The following is a 25,473-nucleotide window of genomic DNA, read 5'->3' on the forward strand; positions in this document are numbered from 1 at the left end:
CCACTGTTTGGTGTTTGTGAGCAGAAAGGTCAAAAACTCTGTGCCCTTTGCTCCAAACATCCTCATAAACCTTTCCTTCAACTCCAGCAGAAAGCTGCAGGATGGATGCCTCCTAGTGTAATTGTACTGGTGATAGTTCATAGGAATTCTATATATTACAAATCAGGTCCATAATCTATCATAAAATCTTACTCTTCAACATCCTTGATGGCATTGGTAACTGTAAAGAAACAATATCAAACCACTAAAAGAAATCAAATCTTATTTAACAAAGAAGAGACTTTGTTACTTACCTAATTTCAAGAACATCAACACTTTCTGCAGGCTTTATTTTGTCATTTGATTTATTGTCCTCTGTCTCTAGAATTTTTTTAATTACCTTTGGACTAGAATTAGCCTTTCTAAGAACCTGAGGGCTGTGTCCTTTCCGCTGTGTCTGTGGACTGCTAGAGCCCATCTTACGGGTGGCCAGGGGGCTCCTGGAGCCCTTTGTCTTGGTCGGGTGCTGAAGACTATCCATACTCTTAATAGGTCTCAGGCTGAGAAGTCCACAGAAATAGTTGCAATTATGTTGGGTTGGGAACTGTTCAAATACTTCAGGTGAACCTCTCTCTGTTAGTCCTTGATACCTAAAAGCAATGGACAACTGTTTTATTCCAACAATTCCAATAGAAAACAATAATATTTGAATATACTGGTTTAGATACAAACCCCTGTGACTTTGTTGCAACTCTGACATTTGTGATTTTATTTTCGACACCTGTAAAAAAACAATTTTACAGAAAATTATTATACCATTCCCACAGATAAATAAATAGTCACTTTGACAATACATTGTACGTGCAGCTCACCCTCCATTCGAGTCACTAGCAAATTTCCATGCGTCCACTGATGGATCCAGTGCTGAAAGGTGTTGCATTTCTGCTCCATCTCAGAAGCAGTTTGTGTAATCAGCCTGCCTTTAGGATCAATCACACAATATTGGAGGAAGTCACCTTTAAGATCAGCCTCCACGGTGGCATAGGGCACAGAGTTTGCAGGTCGGTACATCACATACTGTGGAATCACTCTGTGGGCAGCACACAAAATGGTGTCTGGATTACGAGCGTTGATGTACAATGCAATACAAAATCAATTATGAATGCAACTTATTAAGTGTAGAACTTACTCCAGTGAATTGCCAAAGTTCTCGGTCACTCTTGCTTCAGCAGCAAATATTTTACAGTATTCTCTGATCATGTTTTGGACTTTGCATTCCTGAAAACGCAATGGAAGAGATTCATGTACTGAAATATATTTCCTGAAAATGTATGAGGATATTTTTTAAACTTAAGATTATTAGACAAGAAATACTCACTTGCTTTGTGATTTCTCTGTTTCTGTCAGCGAGGTTGTTCTCCTCTTTGGTCCCGTAGGCGATGGGGTTTCGAACTTTGATGATGCAGGCGCTTCCAGATTCAAAGATGGGGTCGAGGCCGTAAATGACCCTCACTCTACTGGCTTTGTGAGTGCAGCCCTCCCCGATTTGCACGGTGTCGGTCATGATGCGACCAAAGTACTTGTCTCCCCAGCTGCCACAGTCAGCCAGGCCTTTGGTGAACAGCAGCGGGGTCATCTCGATCTCCTCTCCAACTGAAGGAACACAGTAACAAATACTTTAAAGGAAATCTAAAAAACATAGCAAACTGAAAAAACCCCCAAACATTTACCTTCCATATCATCCCTCAGTAAAATTCCAGACATAACTGTAAAACAAAGAAAACAACAACACAAAGTTGTTATTATCAGATATGATTTTCACATTTGATGTTTCCAGGCATTATATATCTCACCGTCTATACTCAGCAGATAGTCAGTGGTGTCTGTCCCGTGTTCATTACTGATGGAACAGCCGTACACCCCACAGTCTTGGCCGCATGCTAAAACAATAGCCAAAGCAACTTGACTTTCGTCTCCACCTCTTTGGGAAGAAAAAGGAAAAGAAACCAAAACAACAACAAATAATCATGAACACATCAGTTGCTCAACCTAACCTCCAGGATTCAACAGGAAACCCACTAGGTGTCACTGTGAAACAGAGGATTGAGATGTGTCTCCTGACACAGCAGCAAACAGCACACATACAGACTTTTAATGCACCCTAGAGATGGGAAAAATATTGTTTCAGGTTACAGTGTCTAGTCACAAATCACCTCTCTGTGTCACAGCTGGTGGGTTCACAAGTCATATGAGTGGGGTGTCTCTGCAGTGAGAACCACAGAAAGCCATAGGATGCACTAAGAGGCCCACAAAAGGGAAATCCTCTTCATCCATTATTGTTAACAATATTGTAAACAGTCCACAATGGGGAAAAAATCACTCTAAATAACGATAAAAGAAACAGTCAATCTACAGTAAATAAAAGCAACAGAAAAGGTAACATCATTATGTTATTGAAGTCTGAGCATTGTGTACAGTTGTTGTTAGAGCTGTGGTGGTGTAAAACAGGGAGGAAATTTACCTTCTCTTGACTTCTAGTATTTCCTCTTCATCTCTGTACCACTTGATGGTGGAGTCGCTGAGCACGTTGAAGAACTGGCACCACAGCTTCAGGTGTCCAGACGCATCCGGGAACGGCTCTCCCCTGATCTTGCGGATGACCTGTGGAGCTGGTGGAGCATAAACATATATAAACATAAATTGTGCTGGAGAGTGTGTGCTAAATTATTATGTGTGAACTAGATACAAACAAAAAAAGTTAGTGCTAAGACAATTACAACACACCCACAACATTACATGTTTACAACCATCTTTTGGATTAGATAGTTGATTCATTACCTTTCAAAGGATCTAGCTTCTTTTCCATTGGTTTCTCTTCTTGTTTGGTACTGCCTGGCTCTTCTTTGAGTGACTCCTCCATGACCTTTGGCACCTCCAATGTGACCTTTCTACGGCTCAGTAGAGGTGAGCGCTTCTCTAAAGGTGGGGTACTTTGACCCGTGGGAGCTTGCAGTAACGCTGCTCTACGAGCCTGGCTTGGGGACATGTAAGGGGTCTCCTTCTTGCCTTGAGCATCTGTCCCACCAACCACTGCCCCCTCACCTTCCTCTTTAGGTTTCAGGATGAAGATTTTTCGACGAGCTCCAGAGGCCAACTCTTCGGGTGTGGCGGACCGTATCAGTGACAGACTGTCTCTGCGTTTAAGACGTGGACTGCTTTCACGAGAGAGGGATGATGTTGGTGTCGAACCTCCGCTCAGGTCATCGTCTGCCTTGTCACTCTGACGGTCACCCACGGTGATGAAAGGGACAGTCGTCGCTGCTTCGCTGTCGGAGTCTAGAGAAGCTTTGGACATGAATTTGCGTAGACTGGCTGGACTCAGTGATGGATGTGCTGGGGGTTTTGAGCAGAGTCTATCAACAGAGGATCTGTTTCTTTGGGGGTCTTCAACAGACAAAGAGTTCTCTATTTTGGTCTCATTTAGGGATTTTGTCTTCATTTCAGGGCAAATGCTGTCTTGTGTGGTTTTACTGAATGATGGCTCACTCTCACCAACCTTTGGCATGAGAACGTCACACAGCATAGGAGGAACACTGTCTTTGAGTATCTTTTCTGCCAAACCCTCTAGATTCTGTTTTCTGCTTTGAGCCTTTTCAGGCTTAATGGTCATATTATTTTCAACATCATACTTTGTTCCCCTTTCCATGAGAGAAGATGTTTCGGTTCCTGTTGACTCATTATGACTGGACAGTCTGAGTTCAGAATCACTATCATGACAAGTGACAGAGATTGGCGGTACCACAAACAGGGGTGCTGCTGGATTTTCAAAAGGCTGTGACATATCTGAAATGTGGTCATTCACATTTAAATCAGTGCCCTTGTCATCAGTACATGAAACATTTATGAGAGGAATAGTTGACAAGCCCATTTGTAGAAGCTCTTCCTTGCTTTGTACATGCACGTGCTCCAATATCTTGTCGACATCCTTGATGTTCTTTGTAGATGAGAGGTTAAAATCATTTTGCACATCTATGTGCATGGGTGGAACCTGTGGAGAATCAACCCCATGCTTGTCTTGAATTATTACTGCTGCCACATAAGTTGCGTCATGTTTTTGCAGAACAGCAGACTCTTGCTTGTTTAGTGCCAGGAAAGGTTGTGGGAGAGTGTATTCTTTGACCTCTGGCTCCATTATATCAATTTTAGGAAGTATAAAATGTTCATTTTGGCTCACATCTGGCAAAACTGGTTTAATATCTGGCATGTCTTCAATTGTGCATATTTGGATTTGTGGGACATTATCTGAGGGCCAAACTTTTAGCTCTGAATTTCTCTGTTGCTGTGTATCCTCCATACCATTGGCATGGCTTTTCATGTTTTGTATTAATGAAATATTACTCAACTCATCAAACTCCTCTTTCATTGAATCCTTCATTTCTTTCTGTATCTCAAATTTTACATTCTCTTTGCATACCTCGGTGCTCTCCCTTTCTAAAGATTCCAGCCTCTGTGTTTTTTGCTCATTACATGAGTTATCTTCCAACGCTGAAATCAAAACCTCTGTCCATTCATTTTTATCTTCATTGCATTTAAAACCTGAGTTTAAATTCTGTATTGGGCTTAGACTGTGAACCTCTTTGCGTTCCTCTGCTATAGAAGAAGTGTGTTCCTTCTGCATTTTTAGGTCAACCTTCTGTAAACTCTTTGAAGCTACGGTGGGCGGAAATCCTACATTCATTTCCTGAATGAGTGAAATGTGTTCTGTGTCCTGTGTCATGTTATCTTTTTCTGTACTGTACACTGCCACGGCAGACAGAGGTAAAAGCATCTGGTTTGGTGCTGTAGATTCATGTGTCTCTATTCTTTTTTCCAGTGGTGATGTTAATTCAGGAGTCTCACCTCTGGGTACATCTGTGTGCAGCTGTTCACATGATTTCACTTCAGCTTTCTCCTCCTCACATGTATTTGAAGACTGGCTCTCCTGTCTATGCAGTTCGCTTTCTCTGTCCATGGCTTCCATGCTCACCTCCCCCTCTTTCAAAAATTCATTAGGTTCTTCCCCAAAGCTACTGATGTGTGATGTGGACATAGCACTGTGAGGGGGCGTCTGTTTGTTTTCCAAAATAAAGAATGTGGGCGTGGGAGAGGACACTTCTCCGCATGGAGCTTGGGTTTGTGATAAGGCCGATAAGTCTTCGCTGGGTGAAGATTCATATCTTTCTGCCTGGTTTTTCGGATGTAGTGAAGCTGCCAGTAAATCTGGTTGCAGTTGCATGGAAGCTTCTTCGATAACAGAGACTACTTGAGAATCACCCTGATGGGAAGCAAAGAATTGTACGATTTAATGGCATTTTCATAATAAAGTCAGTGAAAATCAAATGCTTTGCATAACTAGTTTTGATGTTCACGATTTGCTCATGACAAAAAGATAGTTGTTGAAAAAAAAACCATTCAGTACCACATTAAAGGCTTTGAGGTATTTTTAAGATGCTTGTTATACTGACTTATAGCGGTGACCTTTGAAACTGAGACACTTTTAGGTTGAGACACGTATATCACTAGAAACATAAACAGTGACAGCTTTGGACTTTTGAAAAGCAGCCTTAGATCATCAAGACAAGAAAAACTTCCTGTAGTCATTTCATTAATTCCACTGATTAATTACAAGGTAAAGTTAGCTCTTAGACAATACAGAATTTAGAAAATTTGCAGAAGAAAATTAAGTAAGTTAATACATCCTTGGGTTTTATGATCTGTATGCTTATTTCAGGTAGTTTTACTTCATGTCACGTGTAAAGGATTTGAAACCAAGTGCTTACGCACAAAAAAAACCAGGGAATATATTTTATTATATCAAATCTTCTGAAAGCACTACCTTGATCAACTTTCATGTCAAAGATTGAAGAAGTCAGTTTAAATGTGTTGTCTGTCTTTAACGCTGTTCACACATGTGTCCTGTTTACATGGAGAAATCTGTTGGAGAGTGACTGAATGATCAAAACATGTCAAAACATGAAGGATGGACATTAATCTGTTGTGAAATAATTAACCAAAGGAGAACAAAACCTGACATTAACAGTACTTTATAAAAATACATTGTATTTGTGTGCACATAGTTCTGTAAATGAGATGTATACGCAAGGACTCAAACTGTAGAAGTGCATTTGGGTTTTCCACCTGCTGGGACTATATATTAATTCATATGTGATATATTGATGTCACATGTTGCCTCGTGACAAGTCTGACCATCGGTGATTACTAAGACAAAGAGTAGTTGTTGTGTTCCATGGAAAGGAACCAGTGTCATGCTATCTGTAAAAATGAGGCAGTGATGTTTGCCATTTGGGTAAAAAAAAGTGTCCAACAGATTATAAAAAAACTCAGATAAATGTTTGACTTCCTCCAGTCATTCAGCAGGCTTTCCATTCATTGTTGTTCCACATTACTGACTTAAAATCAGTTAGTGGGTGGATAATGTAACAGTTCCCTTTTTCACATATGCATAATGTCAAATTTTGGTATTATTTATACAGTACATCTCATGGATGTGCATTTCAAGGGACAAAAGATGCACAAGTGCAGAATATATTTGAATTTTAGTAAATGAATACGATCTTACTTTTTCATGACAAGAACCTCTCTTTTATTCAAGTTGTGATATAATCTTGACCTGCATAAACATTTTGAATTCACACATTGTCATGCAATTCTTTAAATTACATGACAAAACAGGCAAACTGAATAAAAACCACAGAAATGAGAATTACGTTCTAATAAATGACAACACTGATTTATTTGTGACTAAAGTAATCTGTCTGCCATTTCAAGGAAGGAATGTCCTCGACGTTCATGCTGAGACCTGCCGCAGAACTCCCTTTGCTCCCACTCACCATGTGGCTCTCCGTCATGCAAAGCCCTGTTTGTAACACGAGCGCTGCCCCAGGCGCTCATATTTCATCATGATCTCTGACGCACTGCATCCCAGGCATCAAAGCCAACATGTCCTTTATTTAAAGCAATCCTATAAGGGTGCACTGTGCAGATTCACAACAGCTCCCACCCTCACATACTGTAGAAGTGCAAGGTGCTGCATTTATATGTTTCATTGTTTCTCATGCATTATTTTTGTGTTGTGTAAATCTCACATGGTCAGGTTGACCCACAAGTCTCTGATCAGTGATATTATGTTGCATGTTCTAAGATGTTTGTATGGCTTGATTTGGCTTTCTAATGACAGATATTCTTACAACCATCAGCAGCACAAAACTCTAATGGTTGACAAAGTTCATGCTCTGGCCCTAAGTAGCATATTTGTACTATCTTGTCACACAAATGCAGTCTAAATATAACTTGAGTGGCTGCCAGCTGCTCTGTAAGACTGGTTTACATACCTCAGAGAGAACTTGAAGTCCAGATAATGAGATGTTTTCACCTGGACCGCTGCTCTCTGGCCCAGCAGACACCTCCATGACCTCACCAGCACCATCCTCTTCTTTGACACTCTGCTCTGTGGACTTGTCTGTGCTCTCAGGTGGCAGGACAGACTTCTCTATGCATTCAGGTGGCAGGACAGTGTCCTGAAGAGTGTGTTGTTCCAGTGATGCTGGCTGATCTTCTGTATGCGTAGTTTCTGAAGGCTCTTTTGTTGTATCTATTTCCATTGGAACAACATTGTCTGTGAGCGGTTTGGATTCTGCATTGTACTCCAGATGGAGCTGAAATGATGGTGGTAATTCTGGTTGAGGACGCTGCTTTGAAGGAGGCGTGCGGTCAGATGATTTCTCCCTGTTCTCAATGTGATCATGAGCCTCCTTCTTACTCTTACCAAAGAGGAAGTCCTTGACCGTGTGGAGCATCGAAGAGATGGAAGCCTGAATGTGGTGGTGATCGTGATCCTTATGAGTCTTGCTGTGGTGTTTAGCTTCTGAACCATACTTAGTGTGGGGCAATCTGTGTGATGATCTTTCTCTTTCCTTTTTCATACCTATTTCTTTTTCTCTCCTTCTCCCTCTCTCAAGCTCTTCCTGTAGAAGTTCTTCTTGTTCTTTCTCTTTTCGCATCCTCTCTTGCTCTCCATCCTGCACTATACTGGCCTTTATAACAGGTAATTCCATTTCTTTAGGTATCTCCCCTTGGAGACAGTTCTGTTTCTCCTCTGCAGCTTGCGACTGGAGTGTCTCTGCCAGAAACTGAGCCAAACTGAATCCTCCATCATACATATTTTCACCTCCATTTCCCATCATATTACTTCTGCAACTGTAACTGCTGCTGCTGCCATTAATATCAGCATCGATGCCATTTGACATCTTCATTTTCTTTTCGGCCAATGTTTCCTCAGAAGGAGAAGTCTCACCGTCCAGCTCACCGTCTTCAGCTGTCACAGGAGCTGTTTCTGTTTTTTCATTGCCAACTCCATTAGGTTCTGAGATAGCTCCCATTTTTTCCACAGCCTCCAGCTGATCAACAGCTGGTGTCTTCTCCAGCGGTGGCACATGTCGTTTCCTTGGAGGACGTTCTGGGCTAATCTGCTTTTTGTCTTTCTCAGTGTTTTCTTTGTTCTCTTTTTTGGCCTCCAAGTCTTTCTTCTTCTTTTCCGCATTCTGCTTCAGCTTAGCAAAGAACCTCTGGTGAATTTGAAATTCGTTCATAGTTCCAACCTCGAGAACTCCAGAGCAGGAGACAATGCCTTTGCTATTGCTGGCTGAGACCTGATAGATGGCTGCATCATCCACCGTGCAGCTGGAAATAGAAACACCTTTTATCCTCATTTATAGGTACCCTGATATTCATACTGTTTTCAAGAACTAAATTTCTAAAAAATTAAATGGATTTAATAGATTATACTCACAAACTTGTTTTACATACTTGTAAATATGGAGGGTATGGACTTTCCCATTACGACGGATTTCATATTTTGGGAGTCCACAGTATCTGTCCATTTCGATGTCATCTTTATACCATTTCAGTTCTGGTGCTGGGTATCCTACAGGCACAGGTACACTATAATGAACTGATTTCCACTGGGATATACTTATAACTCCTGGGGCCACAAATAGCTATTTATGAACATTTGTTAAATGCACATTGCGAAAAAAAAAGAAATGACATTAAATTATTTGAAATGATGGATGGAGATAAACTTGGAAATAACTTCTAAAACAAAATAGATAATCTGTGTTTCCAGACCTAAGATTTAACATCTTGACAAGTTCTACACCATTTGCTGTGAAGGAACCAGGTCCAATGAAACAGTTTGCGCTAAATATCTTTTTATATGAATAATAAACATGGGGTATTATGCGATGAAGGAACTATAGTGTGGATGCGTTAACGTGAGTGTGACTTAGACTGCTACATCGTGTTTGTGGTGTGTCATAAAGGAACAGCTGCTGCTGTCCGATGGCCTCACTCTCTAATCTGCCTGCAAACAAACATGCCACGCTGAAAAAAATAGTTTCAGTAATGTGGTCAGTCTGGCGATGAACTGGAAACTTGTGCAAGGTGTTCCCCACCGCTTGCTCAATGTCAACTGAGACAGGATCTAACCTACTCCCAATTACTTGAAGCAGAAGCATGCTGAGAGCAGACCTACCCGATACCACACAGGTGAACTTCACATTACAGTTTTCTGACACTGCTTTTGATTTCAAGGTGGTTTCAAAGCAGGGCTGTATATCTTCGGTCAGCTGAGCCATGACGGTGCACAGCGTGCTCCTGAAAGCAAAACCCTAAATTTATTGCTTTAGAATAGTAAATAGTTTTACATTTCAGTCTCACTTCAGTAATGTAGTAATGTACTGCACCTCTGTTCAGTACATTACAAATTCACTTTCTTAATCAAGAGGAGAGGATGTTAATGAAAATATTTGGTAGTGACGACATCGTGATAGAGACGTGTGAGGTGTCAGGCAAAACAAAGTGGTCAATGCAACAATAAAATCGGTGTTGATCACTAAAACTGAATGCAACACTGGACAAACGGGGGCACGTACATCACAGATACGTAAAATCTCGGTAGGTTTAATTCTTTCCGCAAATCAGTGTTTGAGGTTAACATGTTAGTTGGGGGAAAATTTCAAAAGCATAGATTACCTCATCGGCCTGTAGTGAGAATACCTTGAATAGCTATTCAGAGAGGAGGCAAATATATAGTTGTCAATGATGAATTGAGTACAGAGCTATCTAGATCAAGTAGTTTGATAGCTGCCCTCCTCTTTGACAAAAGGAGCACTTTATTATTCTATTAAACACAAAGACATCATTGATGTAATTTGTGATCTATGGTGTGACGTGTTGAACAGTTTGACACAAATCATTGCTTTGAATGGCTTCATCTTTCACCCTTTCACGTATGAACATTATCTTCCAGACACTAATGCTTAAATGGCCCCCATGCATATGAAATCAATTTAATTGACAGAAATCTACATCAGAAGAAACAAATATTTACATGTTCTGCATAAGAAAGGGCAACAGATGAGCTTGTCTACCTGTTTTCTGGCCTAACATCTGAGAGGTAAGTATTTCGGCTTTCTGTTCGGCCATTGGAAGAGCTGCTCTCCTCTTCGTTGAAGCTGCTTGTCCGTCCACTGCCAGAATAGGTGCGGGTCATTGGTCTTCTGGAAGTCATTGTCTAACGAGGCAATTCACAAAAAAAATTAAAACTCGGAAAAATATATCACCCACAGCAAAAAATGAGTCCGCAATCAAATCCACAGCTTCTTCAAGGATCAAATTTACTTGTGCTGTCCATGTAAATAGTCCTGGAGGGGAAAAGTACAAGATACTTTCAAAGACACAGTACAGACTCAATGCTGTTTCTTTCTGACCAAGCAAAGTTCTTTGGAGAACTGGAGGAAGTTATAAATAGGATCAGCTATCAGGTTGTGGACGGGCTGTTAGTGGTCAAACACAAACCCACGACATATATTTATAAGTGTTAGGACCATAAATCCGGACTTTCTTGGTCACCTTTAAAATTGGTTAATTTTATTTTCCTACTTACCATTGAGGTGTTTTCAGTGTTGCTTTGGATCCAGACTCTGAGGAGATTCTCTGTAGCTGCCTATCATAGACAAGCATGTGTTGCCAGCAGGGGCCTATTTATAGCAGCCCCACAAATAGGAGCAAAGAGACATCAGAATTTCCGAAACTACACTGAAGACTTTCAAAGAAGTCTAAAAGCTAAACAATTCAGCAAGAAAACTAACAAATTAAGCCAAACACAATATACAGTAATTGTATAATTTAAGTAGTGACAGTGTTATAAATGGGTACTGTCGAACTTTGAGCACTTCAGCAATAATAACTTGGGAAAGCGGTGTCCAATATGTGAGACACTGCTGTAGTGGACATAGACCACCCAAACATAACTACCTAGTGTCATAATGGTCAGGGTCCTCAGCTTTGCTCAAGAGTTAACTGAAGGCCAGCCCCTCTCACCTCATATTACAACACACAGTGAAACTTATGGACCAACCTGCTAATCAAATTTCACATTAATTAGACAAAAACAGGTCAGATGACAAAATCTGTATGTTGACCTGTTAATGTAAGGAAATGTCATTGATGTGCTGGTACTATTAATGCTTATTGTTCTAGACACTTGTTTTACAATGTTTTTTCCCCCCTCACATTATGGTATTAAAGAAGTTATTCATGTTTCTCTCACATTTGCATAACACTGTTATCAATATAACCATTAATTAGATTCAATATTGAATACAAAAATGAAATACCACTTCAAACTAAACAAACAAATAAAACAATAAAAATTCTCAGTTCAGTCAAAAACTTACTTTGACACAATATTCTTCTGTAACAATACTACTGGTTATTTCAGCTATTCTTTGAATTATCCTTATGCCTGTTTCACTAAAGATCAATAAAGGATTATAAACATTTAAAGTATTTTAACACCATTAACATAAACCCTTTAGAGATGATTTACATAACACATATTATAATAAAATTTACAATGCCATTCTACACTAGGATATTTTTTGAAGAGTGTTTGCTTTCTGTGTAAATAGAACAGTAATAGAAAAACACCTGTTTTGTTTAAATAATGCTGATAATCACTTGTCAATTAACTTTTTTTTTTTGGACATGTGGGTGTATTTACTTACTGTAACTACCATTATATAAAATGTTTTTTATTATTATTATTTGTAATATTAGTAATATTAGAGCTACTATAATTGATTAGGTTCAAAAGAAATTCTGTCTGCCAACAGGAATGGAACCAAACGTAATCTGTCCTGACGTATACATGATGACCTTGATGAGAACCCTTATAATTTATTATTTTTTATAAAGTCTTATCACGTTTCCATCGACCACATATCTTCTATCCAAGTTCCGCCCAGCTGTAGTTCAGATGTGGTTTTTACCGTAATGACGGTAATAGGCGTCTCTCCTGCCGTCCTCCTCGCGCAGTTTTGGTGTATTTGGACGTTTTAAAATTAGATGTGCCCCCATATTATTGGAATTATCAGGTAACGTGTCATTCCGGGAAAGTGACGAGTTCTCGTCTCATCGACAATATAAATTCTGAGGACTTAAATTAGGGAAATACAGTATATCACGTCTGAGCTCCCACAGCGCTCGTCTGGTACAATAGAGACGTTTGTAACCATTTAATGAGAAGTTTGGATGTGCTCATTGGGTTTACAGTGATTTCCTAATGTCAGTCATTCTTTCGCTTTTGACTAAAAGTACTAAAAACTGATCTGACTGTTACAGAAGATGCACTGATGAACGGATCCCACCACAATCGCTGCCGAGTGATGATCAGAGGTATGTCAGATCTCCATCGTGGTCTTTAGTAGATGCAGACAACACAGCCGGCCTGACTGACACTTGTTTCAGACATCGTCCTGGTGCGGCAGCCCGTCTCCATGTGCGTACCTGTCGGCTACACGGTGACCCTGGGTGTCGGGGCGGAGGGGACAGGTGTGCTCCACCACCAGTGGTTCACTGACGACCTGAGGGAGGTGTGTGGACACTCATCACCTACTTTTAAAATAGAAAGAAATCAGTGACAACTCATGATGTATTTGAATGAGACATGTTTTTTTGTTTAAAGAAAAGGGTGTGATGATGTGTGTTTCTTGTTTATGCTCCTACCATACAATTGAAACCTAATCTGGTGGTGTGGGTCCTGAAACCACAAATTTATATTAAAGATTACAGATTTCTTAAAGAACAAAAACAAACAAACAAACAAAAAACAGCTTGAACAAATAAAATGTTTCATCAGAGAAATCAAGACATTATGCACTCATCTTAAGCTCTTATGTTTTTTCTAACCGCCATGAATTTTTCTTTATTTCTTCAAAATATTTAAAATTTTCCTGAACACTTTCTACAAGTGCAGTATTTTCTGCACTATAAGGCTCACCCAAAAGCCTATCATTTTCTCATAAACCCGCAGTGCGCCTTATAATCCAGTGCACCTTATATATGAAATACATAATGGAATAAACAATTAATTAAAAGTGCGCCTTATAATCCAGTGCGCCTTATAGTGGAGAAAATACTGTAACAGTTAATTACTAATTTATGTACATGACTCTAATGTACTGGAAAGGTGCCTCCTGACATTTTATGTAAATCTAGGCATTTCACGGTTTTTTTCTTTTTAAATTGAAAGTATAGCTTCTCAAATGGTGAAGACGAGATGACTTGAATAACTCATTTCTTAGTCTGAACTGCAGGGTGGGGCATTTTAAGGATTTAATCCGTGGTTTGGTTTTTCCAGGTAACCGGTGCCACTGAAGCAGATCTGACCATCACAGTTAAAAAAACTCAGCTCTTTGTGTGCCGAGTGAATGATCAGTTTTGTAACTGGGTGTTCAGTGACTGGGTGAAAGTGAAGGTGTTAGACGTCGATAGATCAGGTACGTTAACCAACAGCAGTGTCCTGCCTGTGCCATTTTTGTTGATTTGCATATTTGGGGCATTGCGTCATTTTCTCACTTGCTGCAGATTCGACTCACTGACTTTATCATCAACTATCATCAGATTTGCCAGTGCACTGGCTGGGTGAGCCGCACATTGCCGTCAGCCCTAAACCCCAGACAGTCCGAAAAGGTGCAAAAGTCACCCTCCGCTGCACTGCCTTTGGGATCCCCACTCCACAATACCATTGGTACAGAAACGGACAGCAGCTGGACATGACCGGTGACACCGTGCGGGTAGGGGAGAATGGCAACTGACTGTTTACTTTTCTCTGAGCTGATAGCGTTGGTTTACTCAGTACTGTATTTACTGTGTCCTTTCAGTGACTCCGAGTCATGCACCCCTCGCCAAACATATGATTCATTTACAGCCAAAACTTTAATTCATGATGTAGAACGGTAGAAAGGCAATGGTAGGAAGATGACTGTTATTTTCATATTGCTTGCAGATCGACAGTACAGCAGCGGAACATGAAGGATCGTACCTGTGCTGCATATCTAATGTACGGGGAGAGAGATGGTCTGAACCTGTTGATATTAAAATTGGTAAGACATGATTGAAACGCCTTTGTCAAGTTGGTCAAAGTTTGTCTTTCCCTAATTTTATCATTCAGTTTTCCTCTAATTTATCATTTTAATTTCTGACATGGGAAAAAAAAAGAAAATCATATTTTTTCCACTCCTTTCGTTCCACTAATCGAGCATTTAGGCTTTAAGTGTTTCCATTATGCTGTGGGGACTTTCCCATTTCTGCAGACAAAAAGGGGAAGTTAGGGACTCCAAACCCTGCTTGATCTGCGCCTTAGACACGCAACAGGAAAATGATGTAATGTGAAACTAGTCTTTGTATTTTTTATTTTTTTTTGCCATTTCTAACTCACAGTGTCTTTATGGTGTGCAAAAAAATACATATAATTACCTAGATTTTCCCTGTGCAGTATGTGCCCACTGGATGAAATCATAATACTTAGACACTTAGATTTTGTATTCTGATTTTATGCTTCCCCCCTCCCACAGATCAACCTGATATACTCCCTCCTGCAGTGCTTACAGGTACCATCTAATAAAAGTGTTAATCCACGTTATCCGAAGTGTGCTAGAGAACAAAACTATTTTGATGTGTATTCAAATTTTCTTTTGTATTTAATCCACATTCTTTTTTTTGCTCTTTTGCTTTAGCTACTGATAAAGTTGCACTCCTTATTGGCAACCTGAATTACTCCCACCACCCTGACTTGATGGCCCCCATCATGGACGTACATGAGCTGGCCAACCTCCTGCAGCAGCTAGGCTTCAGAGTTATGTCTCTGCTGGATCTCACCAGGGAAGAGATGCTGGCTGCCACTGAAAAGTTCATTCAACTCCTTGACAGAGGTGTTTATGGTGAGTATAATTTGGATAAACTTTTCCAGACTTTTTATTCTTACAAAAATAGCTCCATTTTCATGTTTTCAGTTTGTCTGGAGAAATTCTTCCATACTAATATACAGCCACATTCTAACTTGCTCTACCATTGTCATGAACCTGTAGGTGGTTCATAGTTACTCTACTTGTTTTTCACATTATAGTGGCTGAGGAGGCAGATAAAAGTCTCTCTGTCATCCAGTGGTATGGTGAAGCATATTACAACATTCAGCTACAGCATAATTTCAAATGACAAAATTAAACCACCGTTGTTTTTTTTGACATGATTAATTAACTACCTCAGGTTTACAGGATATGTGCGGTGTAAATCACAGTGGTTTCAATCCTTTCAGTTGCAGGGCTGTGGTTTAATTTATGTATTCTCTTTTATCACACACGACAGGTCTTTTCTACTATGCTGGTCACGGGTATGAGCATGCTGGGAGGAATTACTTGGTAGCTGTTGATGCTCCTAAGCCATACCAACCTGAAAACTGCATCTGTGTGCAGAGGATCATGCTCAATATGCAAAAAAAACATACAGCCCTAAGCGTAGTCCTCCTGGATACTTGTAGAAAATGGTAAGAGCAGTAAGTGTATCTAAGATTTGAATGGCAGTGACATTTTATATACTATATACAGTATATTAGAACTTTTTACTGGTTAGTTTTTCTGAAATCTGTATTTTGATTTTCAAGGTACAACCAGGATCGCATTCCTTCATGCATCATGCCAATGGGACCCATTGGGAACACGGTTTATGGTTATGCCACGTATGTATTTTTTATGAGCAGGATTATGAACATTTCATTTGACCTTTACCCAGAATTAATAGTGGCCCATGGCTTCAGAATAATTTTTCAAATCTGTGAACTTGCTGTGGAATGTGAGGTATATTTAAGAAGAAATAAATGTATTACTACTTGTTGAATAAAATTCCCTTTATCGACCTGTGCAGATGTGAGGATGCTGAGGCTTTCGAAGTTCAAGATGGGGGGAGAAGTACAGGAATCTTCACTAAGTACCTGAACGCGCGCATTCTACAGTCCAAGAAAGTCACACATGTTTTAGAAAAGGTGTCTGAAGGTAAGCATATGAAAAAAGGTGGCGTTTTGTTTTTTTATTGGATGCTGATAATACAAACAAAACTCAAAGAACTACTGTAATCTGCAATTATAATGATGCAAAGGTACCGGTAACTAACTTTAATTCATTCACTTGGATTCACAACCTCCTCTTGCACAGACAGCACATCAACTGAATGTGTGGATGATGGTAAAATCATTCGTGTTTAGGATTAAAGTACAAATTTGTATCAATTCATAAGGAGGATCTTTTTAGAACTGGGGTCTCATTATTTTGTCTTTACGTTTATCTAAACAGTAAATTCAAATCAAAACTTCTCTAGTTTTACATAAATGGCTTCTTTAAACCCTCTCTCACACCATCTATTTTCACTGGCCAAAGTGTGTATATTGTTACGACAATAATCAAGCCTCTTGGATGAGACGCAAAATGTCTCCAAGCTTCTCCTATAAAGTCTGCTTGAATGAATTTAAGAAGATCTGAGGAGAACAGGCTGTCCTGGGATTTTTATAACTGTTGGCTATCATTTTAGTGTTGTTTACACAAGGCTTGTAAGTAGAGCGGTGTTCATTGGGAGTGATCAAGTCACCCCATCTTGAGAACTTGTTTGTCTGTTTGATGGGTCCCTGGTGGAATAATTTTTCAAGATGCCATAAGCATGTGACCTCATTCTTTGGAGATTCACCATGTTGGCAAGAGAACAACAAGAAACCTGAGCGCTACAGCTGCTCAGCAGTTTGGGCTCCCCCTGCCTCTGCTCCCCTGGGTTCACTCACAATATTACCTCCGGCAGGACAGGACACCCTGCTGGCAGCAATGTGCACGTCTATTTTACAACAAGTTTGGTCATTTCATACTTTTAATTAGAAAGAGGAGAGTAACAGTATACGTAGGTGGTATCTCAGAAACACAGTGAGGTCAGTCTGGCCAAAACATATCTAACATTAAATCTCCTCAAAAATATTCCCAAGCTTAAATATTTATTAAATTGTTTGAACATTTGTACCAACTTTCCAAGATAGGATTCCTGTGTTTTCATGTGTTGAATCTTGTAAGAAGGGATTTCCCAGAGCTAAATGGGTCCAGTCAGTTACTATAAATATGAGCAGTGCTAAGTACTCAAAGTTCCCTAAGTTCCTCAAACGCAGCCATCTGAATCTGATTGTTGTTTCTCTTGAAGTCACTCCTTCTCTTCCTGCTGACACAGAACTCTGATTGTCACATGATCACAAGAATTTAAGCTCAGTGGCTGCTGAAGTCAGAGACTATATAAAGGTTTCAGTAGTTAATTACGTGATAATTTACTCAAAAGTGATACATGTGAGAGGGAGAACAGTGGGTAGCGCCTCACAGCTTGTAGGTTCTGGGTTCAAGTCCTTTATGGGCTCTCCCACGCCAAAAACATGCCCTTCATTCTAAATTGCCCATAGGTGTGAGTGTGTGTGTTGTTTGTCTTTCTTGTGGCTCCGCAGTGCACTGGCATCATGCCCAGAGTGTCCCCCATCTCCCACCCACATGCCCGCCAGGATAGGCTTCAGCAACCCTGACCTGTGGACAAAGAATGTGAATGAATGAATGATACATGTGAAGTTGCTTTGGATTAATATCCCTTTTTTTTTCTCTGTACAGATCTAGACAGAGATCCGCTGGTCACAGGCAAGCAGGCAGTGGAGATCAAACACACCCTGAAGGAACCTCGATCCCTTGCAGACCCAGTGCAGACCACCGGTCACACAAGGGAACTCCGCCTGCGAGATGTGTGCTGGAGGCAAGCAAATGGTGAATTGAGGAAAATTACATAAAGAAATATTGTTGTTTTTTTTTTGCTAATTCATTTGACAGTTTGGTCAGCATATGTGAAATGCATCCACTCTCCAGTCATAATTTTCAATAAACCACAATTCCCCTTCTTGATCTACTGTCCGATTTAAATAGCCTGTTTCCTGTTCACTCATCCCCACACCTTATCTAGCATGTGACCAAACAAACACAGCCATTGTGTAACAATGTGCTAATATTCAACAATGTGCAAAATAGGTACTCATGTTTTTTAGTGAATTAAAAGTTAATTTTCTATTTATTGAAAAGAAGTTACAATTAGTGTGTGTTCTCTTCTGTATACAGTATGTACTTACTAGCAATCTGACCATCTCCATATTCTCCTTCAGACTCCAAATTAGCAGCCCTTTTTTCTCATTTTGGAAAACACCTTTTTCATATCTCTTTTTCAGAGCTGCCAAGGAGGAAGCGGTTAATGTTTCTTTGCGGAGTGGAAGTGGATGTCAGCTTCTCAGCGTTGTATTCAAATGTCTTGGTGGCATTTGCCACCATAAAGACCACAGGCGCCCGAACCCAAGACTGCACAGTGACTCTGAGAAGCGTCCCTGTAAATATTTTTATATATATATATATCTATCGCTATATCTCTATATGTATATCTATCTATCTATCTATCTATCTGTCTGTCTGTCTGTCTGTCTGTCTGTCTGTCTGTCTGTCTGTCTGTCTGTCTGTCTGTCTGTCTGTCTATCTATCTATCTATCTATCTATATATATACACACATACATACATAAATATACACACACCTGTATATATATATATATATATATATATATATATATATATATATATATATATATATATATATATATATATATATCTGGGTATATGTGTTTATGTGTATCATTATTATGTGTATCATTATACAGCAATAGATTTATAGTGACATTTTCCTATTAAGGCACTTTACTTTACTACCCTGCCCACGTAGGTAAAGATTAAATTTATAAAAAAATGTCATCTTTTCATGAGTTCACAACTGCCTTCACGTTTTGGCACCACCCTTTCCATTTGGCAATTGGAATTTTTCAGTGATGACTACTCACCCGCACATTTTTCATGTCTTCTGAGGAAGTTCTGGCCATATATAGTCTTCCTGCCTGCTGCATCCACAGAAAAAGTAGGAAGTACTGTAGTTGTGATTTTTTTTTTTTAAAAATGTGAAACACAACTAGAGAATCTTGGCCCATACTGACATCTAGTGGTGACTTCATGAAGCTGCACTGAGTTATTGCAGGAAATTTCTTGAGAAAGTTTGTACATGTTTTGATGTTCTGATGCTGACAAAGCCTGTTATCTGTCAAATCCTTAGGCAATGGAAGACATATTTTCTGGTCCTGGCCGGTCTGGTGAAATGGACTCACTCATACTTAATAACTCAGAAAACGCAGACTGCACTCTACGACTTTGTGGTCTTCAAAAGCTTATGGTGTGTAGTTAGTGATAACTGTCAAAATTATATGTCCAGAAATTTTTATTTAAAAATAAAGTACAGCACGTCTTTATGAGAATGTAATATTTTGTTCATTTGACCTTTTTTAGGACTCTTTGGTCATCAAGGTGGAGCTACACTATACCAATGTGGACAGTAACCGGCGCCAAACGGAAAGCCAACAGGTGGACATTGGAGAGCCTCTGGTGGCATCTTGTAAATTGTGCAGAAGGACTCAAGCAGCTAAGAAAAGAGAAGGTTCTGCTCAGACTATGGAGAACATATTGAATCATCGTCCACTGCAGCATCAGCCAACGGCTGGACCACGTCGTCCTTTTACCAGAAAGGCAGAGTGTACTGCTAAAAATGCTGCTGCAAGGAGCAACGAGCCGGAAGAGAACGATGAGAATGAACTACAAGGCTTCTTGTCATAGGCTTTAGCTCCTTTTGGTCTTCTGTTGCTATTATAAATACTTGTTCATTTTTTTTTTTAATGAATGTTATTAGGGGCGGCACAGTGGCGCAGTGGTTAGCGCTGTCGCCTCACAACACTGTGGTTCTGGGTTCGAGTCCTGCTCTGTGTGGAGTTCGCATGCTTTCGCCGTGTCTGTGTGGGTTCTCTCCGGGTTCTCTGGCTTCCTCCCACCTCCAAAAGCATGCGCTTCAGGTTGATGGGCAGGTTCCAAATTGCCCGTAGAAGTGAGTGAGTGAGTGAGTGTGTGTGTTTGTATGTCTTTGTATGTGGTGCACTGGCGTCGTGCCCGGAGTGTCCCCCGCCCCATGCCCTATGTCAGCTGGGATAGGCTCCAGCTCCCCGTGACCCGCTATGGCGGATACAGCGGCGGTACATGACAATGAATGTTATTAGGAATTATTTGGTTGTTGATCATGCATCTTATCTATGGTATGAATGAATATGCTTTAGTTTGTATTAAAGCCTTACAACTCTGAGTACATATTAACACTTACTGTTCCTAACTAATGACCTCATCATAAATTATATAGTAATTTTAAAATGCTGTACATAAATGGCTTTTATCATTGGCAATTAAATATCATGCAGATCAATGATGTTTATATTAAAGAAACCTTTTAAATGAATAATTTCATCGTCCATCTTTTAAAACAGACATTCTAGACACATATCAGTTAAATAACTATTTAAATTACTAGTAATTACTATTTAATTTTCTGACCAACTTTGTTAATAAGACTTATAGATCTTAAGTAAATTAAAGCTGGTTATGTTAACACTTTGGTCGATAGTCACGTTATTTTTGTCAAGTTAACATGAATAATTTTAGGGATACATTAATTCCCATGTTTATGTGTGGATAACTGAGCAGAAATAGTCACTGAGGCAAATATGATATTTCTCATTCGGGGTCAATGTGCGGTTTTAGAACAAATATACAAATAAAAATCTTCAGATTACCACCGCTATATCCGCCACAGCGGGTCACGGGGAGAATATGCGCACAGAGCGGGACTCGAACCCGCGTCCGTGTTGTGAAGCGGCAGCGCTAACCACTGCGCCACCACAAATAAAAATAAAAGTTAAAAATAAAAAAAAATTAACTTTACCAGCTGTGGCAGCAAGCAGCAAAGTAAAGACAAAGCAAGTTACAGTACTTTGAAAACACATTGTCAACGTCAATACAAGAACAGCCAGGATGTTTGACACCTTATTAACCTAAAAGTTTAAAACACATTTATAACGACTATGATCCAGCATCTTCCTAAAATCGCACCAGCTAAACTTTATTAAAATTAGCTAGCCTGAACAATACAGAAATTGTATTCTTCATGCATCGTTCTTCACTGTTATTTTTAATGCTGTACTTTTATTCTCTTAAAATAAGCTGTGATGTTCATGAGGTTCTGTTATTGCCATCCTCACCTAGCGCGCCGTGATCGTATAGTGGTTAGTACTCTGCGTTGTGGCCGCAGCAACCCCGGTTCGAATCCGGGTCACGGCACAATTATATGCGAAGAGGGGAAGAATTTTGGCATTTGTTTTAGTTTAAGTTCACATTTCTAACACTAACGCATAATTATAATTAATTATATATTAAAAAAATCATTATGTAATTATAGATGATGCATTTTATATGATCAACAACCATTCTCCTAATAGTTGCACAGAAATGTACAACAAAATAGTGCTTTATTATGTAGTTTTAACTTAATGACGGAAGATAGAGAAATGTAACATTAAATTAGGCCTCACAGACTGAAGCGCACGTTGGACACATGAGTCACTAGTTTAAGTGCATTAACACCGACTGACCTGCAGATGGCAGTCGACTGCATCGAATGTGAAACCCCTGTCAGATGCTTTAATAACAACAATGAAATGCCCCCTTTCAATGGGTTTGACGCAAGCTTGAGCAAACGACATATATACATATATAAAAAATCATTCGGTTATCATGATCTACAGTGGTTTAGACTTCGGAGTATAATATGTATGCTTTATGTTCATGATCAGTCTGTCATGTTTTGCTCTGAAACCTGTGCTGCAGATATTTTATTCACGGATGCTTCTCACTGCATTAACTTATCTGTTATTGTGTTTATTTTAATCAGTCTTAATTACACTCGTGATTTTCCGTGGATCTCAATCTCAAAAAGTATAATCCAATGTTTCTGAGATATATAGACATGTTTCATTTGAGCACATTTAATTGAATAATTAAACTAGTTATTTTCTGGACATGAATGGTTGTGTGTCAGGACACATTTCGTCATCTGAAATCAATGTGGGATATTAAAAGGGCAGAGAAAACACAACACCCTCCCGTTGGCTGATTTTAATGCCAGTTCTCACTGGGACCCGCCCGCTTGCTCAAGTGGTGGCGGTGAATGGTGAGAGATAATCCTCCTCTCCACGGACACATACCAGGGCTGTGAGCTGCGTCTCTCCGGATCTGGATGCGGGCATCCTTGGATTCACGGGCCCCACTGCGTGAAAACTTAACGGGACAACAATGGTGCATGCCTCGGCGGGTCAATCCGTGGCTGCTGGTCGTGTAGTGGAGCGGGGATCGCGGTCAATGTGACATTCAGTGGCAACGCTGGTGTTGAGTTTATTGTTCTGGCTTTTTTTTTTTTAGACGCAGAGAAGCGAGTCTCTGAGAAGATGTTGAGCCGATTCATGAGTGGCAGCATCAGGAATCTGGAACGGGAATACAGCTGCACAGTCAGACTGCTGGACGATACGGAATATACGTGCACCATTCAGGTAAGTCACCTGTTCGGTTCGCTCCGCGCACAGACGCGTAACCGAGGAGCGAGTGTTGGAGGGGAAGGACAGCTGAACGCACGTCCCGCACATGGTTTGAGGGGAAATCGTTCTACATTAGAAGCATAAAGTAGAGTTACTATTCTAATTAAAAATTAGAAACGTTTCCCGCGCATGAGTCATCATTACCAGATTCCACGAATGGAACTGGTGTCAGGTTTTTGATGCTCCAAGATGATCTGTGGACAAGATGTTTGTCTGAAGCTCAGGTTGAGGGATTTCAGGTTGCCTCTGAAATGTGTGGCTTGAAGGGCTTCTTGACAGCATTATTTCCCTCATGTGTCACCTTATCTATGGTTTATGTTGGTTTACAATATTATTGCCTTGTACATTACTGCCCCCCCCCCCCCCTGTGAATCAGTAGTGCACAGTGGGTGTCCCATTGCTGCTGTGAAGATGGTGTGGCTCAGACGGAGCCACACTGGTGAAACAGTATCTATAATGTGCCTTGTGATGATGTAGGAAGGAATGTTGTGTGCATGTAGGAGGGTTACATGAAACGATAATTTCCTACAGTGTAAAACAAACTGTTGATGCCAGCTGAAGGACTCTCCTTGTAAAGATGAAACCAGAAGTAGGCCAGAATATTATAAATATCCATCTCTTGCTTTGTTTCGCTTGCTGTAGACGTGACTTTGATAATCATGCTGTTTTAAATTCTTTCTGATTTGGCAGGTGAAAGGGCCTGTCATATCATTTAGACTTCAAGACAAAATCGTTTGCCTCTGTGGATTTATTTGTAGTTGAAAGTGAACATGAGGAAATTCTTGTAGAATCTCCTCGCTTGTCAGCAACACGTAGAAGAAGGGAACACTTAACCTATAATGGGAAACATTAATAAGACATGCATGATTCTTGTCACCTTCACATTTGTTATCATCTGGAGGCTATACAGCCATTGCTGTTCTTTTTTTCGCCAACAAGCGTGTTGAACAAGCGTGAAATAGATACTGCAATTGCTGCAGGATTGGGACTTCGTGCCCAGGTTGTAAACAGACCTGTGATGCTACTCGGGGAGCTGAGCCAGAGATGGAGCTGGGCCACATCGACTGTGAAGCCAGCAGGTGTGCTGTTTTCAGCAGAGTGGTATGGGGGGGGGGGGGGTTGACGTCAGCAGGCTGGAGGGAGGGGAGTAGTGAAGAAAAGGAGAAAGCCCCGGCTCTACTGTCACTGTCTGGCATCCTGACTAGATTTCTGTCTAACCTGGCCCTGGAGGGAGGCGATGGAATCACCTGACATGTCAAGCCGCTCTACTCCTTCCATTCTTACAAGCATGAAGCCAGACAAAAACCTAAATCACCCTGGCTACCAGAACACCTAGTTCAGAGAATGCAAAGTAAGATGCATAACTAGGTCATATATTCTCAGTCTCAAAGGATTTCCCTATGTGTGTTTTGTCTCGACTCCTCTTTTGTCTTTCTGTTTCACCTTGACCCATTCCTTGAACTGTTTAGTGACTCCAAATTCAGAGCTGCTCCTTTCTGAGATATTAAATCAGTTGTCCATCACTTCAGTTCTAATGGTATAGTGTTTGTGCTGATAAAACCTTAGCAGAAGCATCTGCAGCAAAAAGCAGACATCCACAGATGAGCACTGAGGGTGGAAAACATGTACATATTTTAAAACAGTGGCAGCTGTGATGCACAAGCTTAAGTTTTACATCAATGAATAATGAATATCTCCACTATGTTTGGGGCACGAAAAAAGTGAGCACTCATAATTACACTGCCCTGAAGATTTAGCTCTCATCAGATTTATGGAAGGGCCTGAAATACTGTACTATGTGACCATCAAGCTTCCTGTTTGGAGGGTCAGACCAGTGCCTTATTACATTATTTATTTACAATTATGCATTAAAAACAGAATAAGAAAATAGTTAATAAAACAAAAGTTCTTTTTTTTCTGCTCTTTAAGTAACCCCACCCCATTCATTCTAATTTTGATTTTCCAGGTGAATTATTGGTTAGTGCAATTGCAAGTTGTTTAAATGATTTTTGCCTTTAAGCTTCTGTCTCGCAGTTTGTGTATTTAAAGTCACCTCGAATATGACACTCTCACATGGTTAGTTGCCAGTATTTTCTCTGGATTTCAGTTCCTTCTGGATCTGTCTGTACGAAGAGAGGATACTGACAGACAGAGAACGACGGTGTTTAGGGCCACAGGGACCCTATTGTTAATCTCTTTAAGGATTATCCTTCTTTTTACATAGAAAAAGAAGTGTGTTTCAGCCCCCTACCAGCCACGTCCTGTTGTGTCTCAGTATTTTGCATTTTGTCATGGTTTTGCTGATAATTTCTTAGTGCTTGCACTGAAAGTGTGTGATTATTCAGATGACCTAGATAATACTTATTGTCTATATCTATTTAGCTACCGACTCAGTAAAATGCTTGTGTTCTGCTTAATAAAGGATATATTGAATTGCTATTGCTGCAGTGTTTTTCCCACTCCACTCCAGATAAAGAGTTAA

General features: G+C 40.1%; 3 protein-coding genes and 1 non-coding gene across 6 annotated transcripts in view; 3 read left to right on the forward strand and 1 right to left on the reverse strand.

The window, feature by feature from the left end:
- Positions 1 to 284: 284 nt before the first annotated feature.
- alpk3a (alpha-kinase 3a) lies at positions 285 to 11,063 on the reverse strand. Of its 2 annotated transcripts, XM_068312241.1 has the most exons (15): positions 10,985 to 11,009; positions 10,470 to 10,742; positions 10,072 to 10,104; positions 9,572 to 9,693; positions 8,845 to 8,962; positions 7,371 to 8,718; positions 2,818 to 5,293; positions 2,501 to 2,648; positions 1,833 to 1,960; positions 1,710 to 1,745; positions 1,358 to 1,632; positions 1,169 to 1,257; positions 852 to 1,069; positions 712 to 760; positions 285 to 629 (listed from the first exon to the last, which is right to left on the reverse strand). In XM_068312241.1, the coding sequence occupies exons 2-15, from the start codon at positions 10,607 to 10,609 to the stop codon at positions 290 to 292; spliced, it is 5,520 nt and encodes a 1,839-aa protein (XP_068168342.1). In that variant the 5' UTR covers positions 10,610 to 10,742; positions 10,985 to 11,009; the 3' UTR covers positions 285 to 289. The 2 variants fall into 2 exon arrangements, with proteins under 2 accessions (XP_068168342.1, XP_068168343.1); XM_068312242.1 differs by lacking the exon at positions 10,072 to 10,104 and having other exon boundaries at positions 10,470 to 10,612; positions 10,985 to 11,063.
- A 1,465-nt stretch (positions 11,064 to 12,528) lies between these two features.
- Positions 12,529 to 20,818, forward strand: malt3 (MALT paracaspase 3). The gene is made up of 14 exons (XM_068312897.1): positions 12,529 to 12,777; positions 12,850 to 12,974; positions 13,742 to 13,880; positions 14,005 to 14,177; positions 14,390 to 14,486; positions 14,958 to 14,993; positions 15,120 to 15,323; positions 15,748 to 15,925; positions 16,043 to 16,117; positions 16,303 to 16,430; positions 18,060 to 18,209; positions 18,662 to 18,816; positions 19,583 to 19,699; positions 19,813 to 20,818. Exons 1-14 carry the CDS (start codon positions 12,735 to 12,737, stop codon positions 20,134 to 20,136), a joined length of 1,944 nt encoding a protein of 647 aa, XP_068168998.1. The 5' UTR covers positions 12,529 to 12,734; the 3' UTR covers positions 20,137 to 20,818.
- A 791-nt stretch (positions 20,819 to 21,609) lies between these two features.
- trnah-gug (transfer RNA histidin (anticodon GUG)) lies at positions 21,610 to 21,681 on the forward strand. The gene has a single exon. It is a non-coding gene; the product is annotated as a tRNA-His (tRNA).
- A 926-nt stretch (positions 21,682 to 22,607) lies between these two features.
- LOC137593904 (novel FERM domain containing protein) overlaps positions 22,608 to 25,473 on the forward strand; it is a 50,276-nt gene continuing 47,410 nt past the window's right edge. For both annotated transcript variants that reach the window (XM_068313002.1, XM_068313003.1), the window contains exon 1: positions 22,608 to 22,946. In XM_068313002.1, the coding sequence (XP_068169103.1) occupies positions 22,845 to 22,946 (102 nt within the window). In that variant the 5' untranslated portion in view covers positions 22,608 to 22,844. The remainder of the gene's footprint in view (positions 22,947 to 25,473) is intronic.

Source organism: Antennarius striatus, chromosome 4 (assembly GCF_040054535.1).
Source record: "Antennarius striatus isolate MH-2024 chromosome 4, ASM4005453v1, whole genome shotgun sequence".
NCBI lineage: Eukaryota > Metazoa > Chordata > Actinopteri > Lophiiformes > Antennariidae > Antennarius > Antennarius striatus.

Coding starts and splice junctions, on each gene's coding strand:
- alpk3a (XM_068312241.1), bottom strand. CDS start 10,609: ATGACTTCCAGAAGACCAATGACCCGCACCTATTCTGGCAGTGGACGG. Junction 2,649..2,817: donor GAAGCTAGATCCTTTGAAAG/GTAATGAATCAA, acceptor ATGCTCCACCAG/CTCCACAGGTCATCCGCAAG. Junction 761..851: donor GCTAGTGACTCGAATGGAGG/GTGAGCTGCACG, acceptor GTTTTTTTACAG/GTGTCGAAAATAAAATCACA.
- malt3 (XM_068312897.1), top strand. CDS start 12,735: ATGAACGGATCCCACCACAATCGCTGCCGAGTGATGATCAGAG. Junction 12,975..13,741: donor TCACTGACGACCTGAGGGAG/GTGTGTGGACAC, acceptor TGGTTTTTCCAG/GTAACCGGTGCCACTGAAGC. Junction 13,881..14,004: donor GTTAGACGTCGATAGATCAG/GTACGTTAACCA, acceptor AACTATCATCAG/ATTTGCCAGTGCACTGGCTG.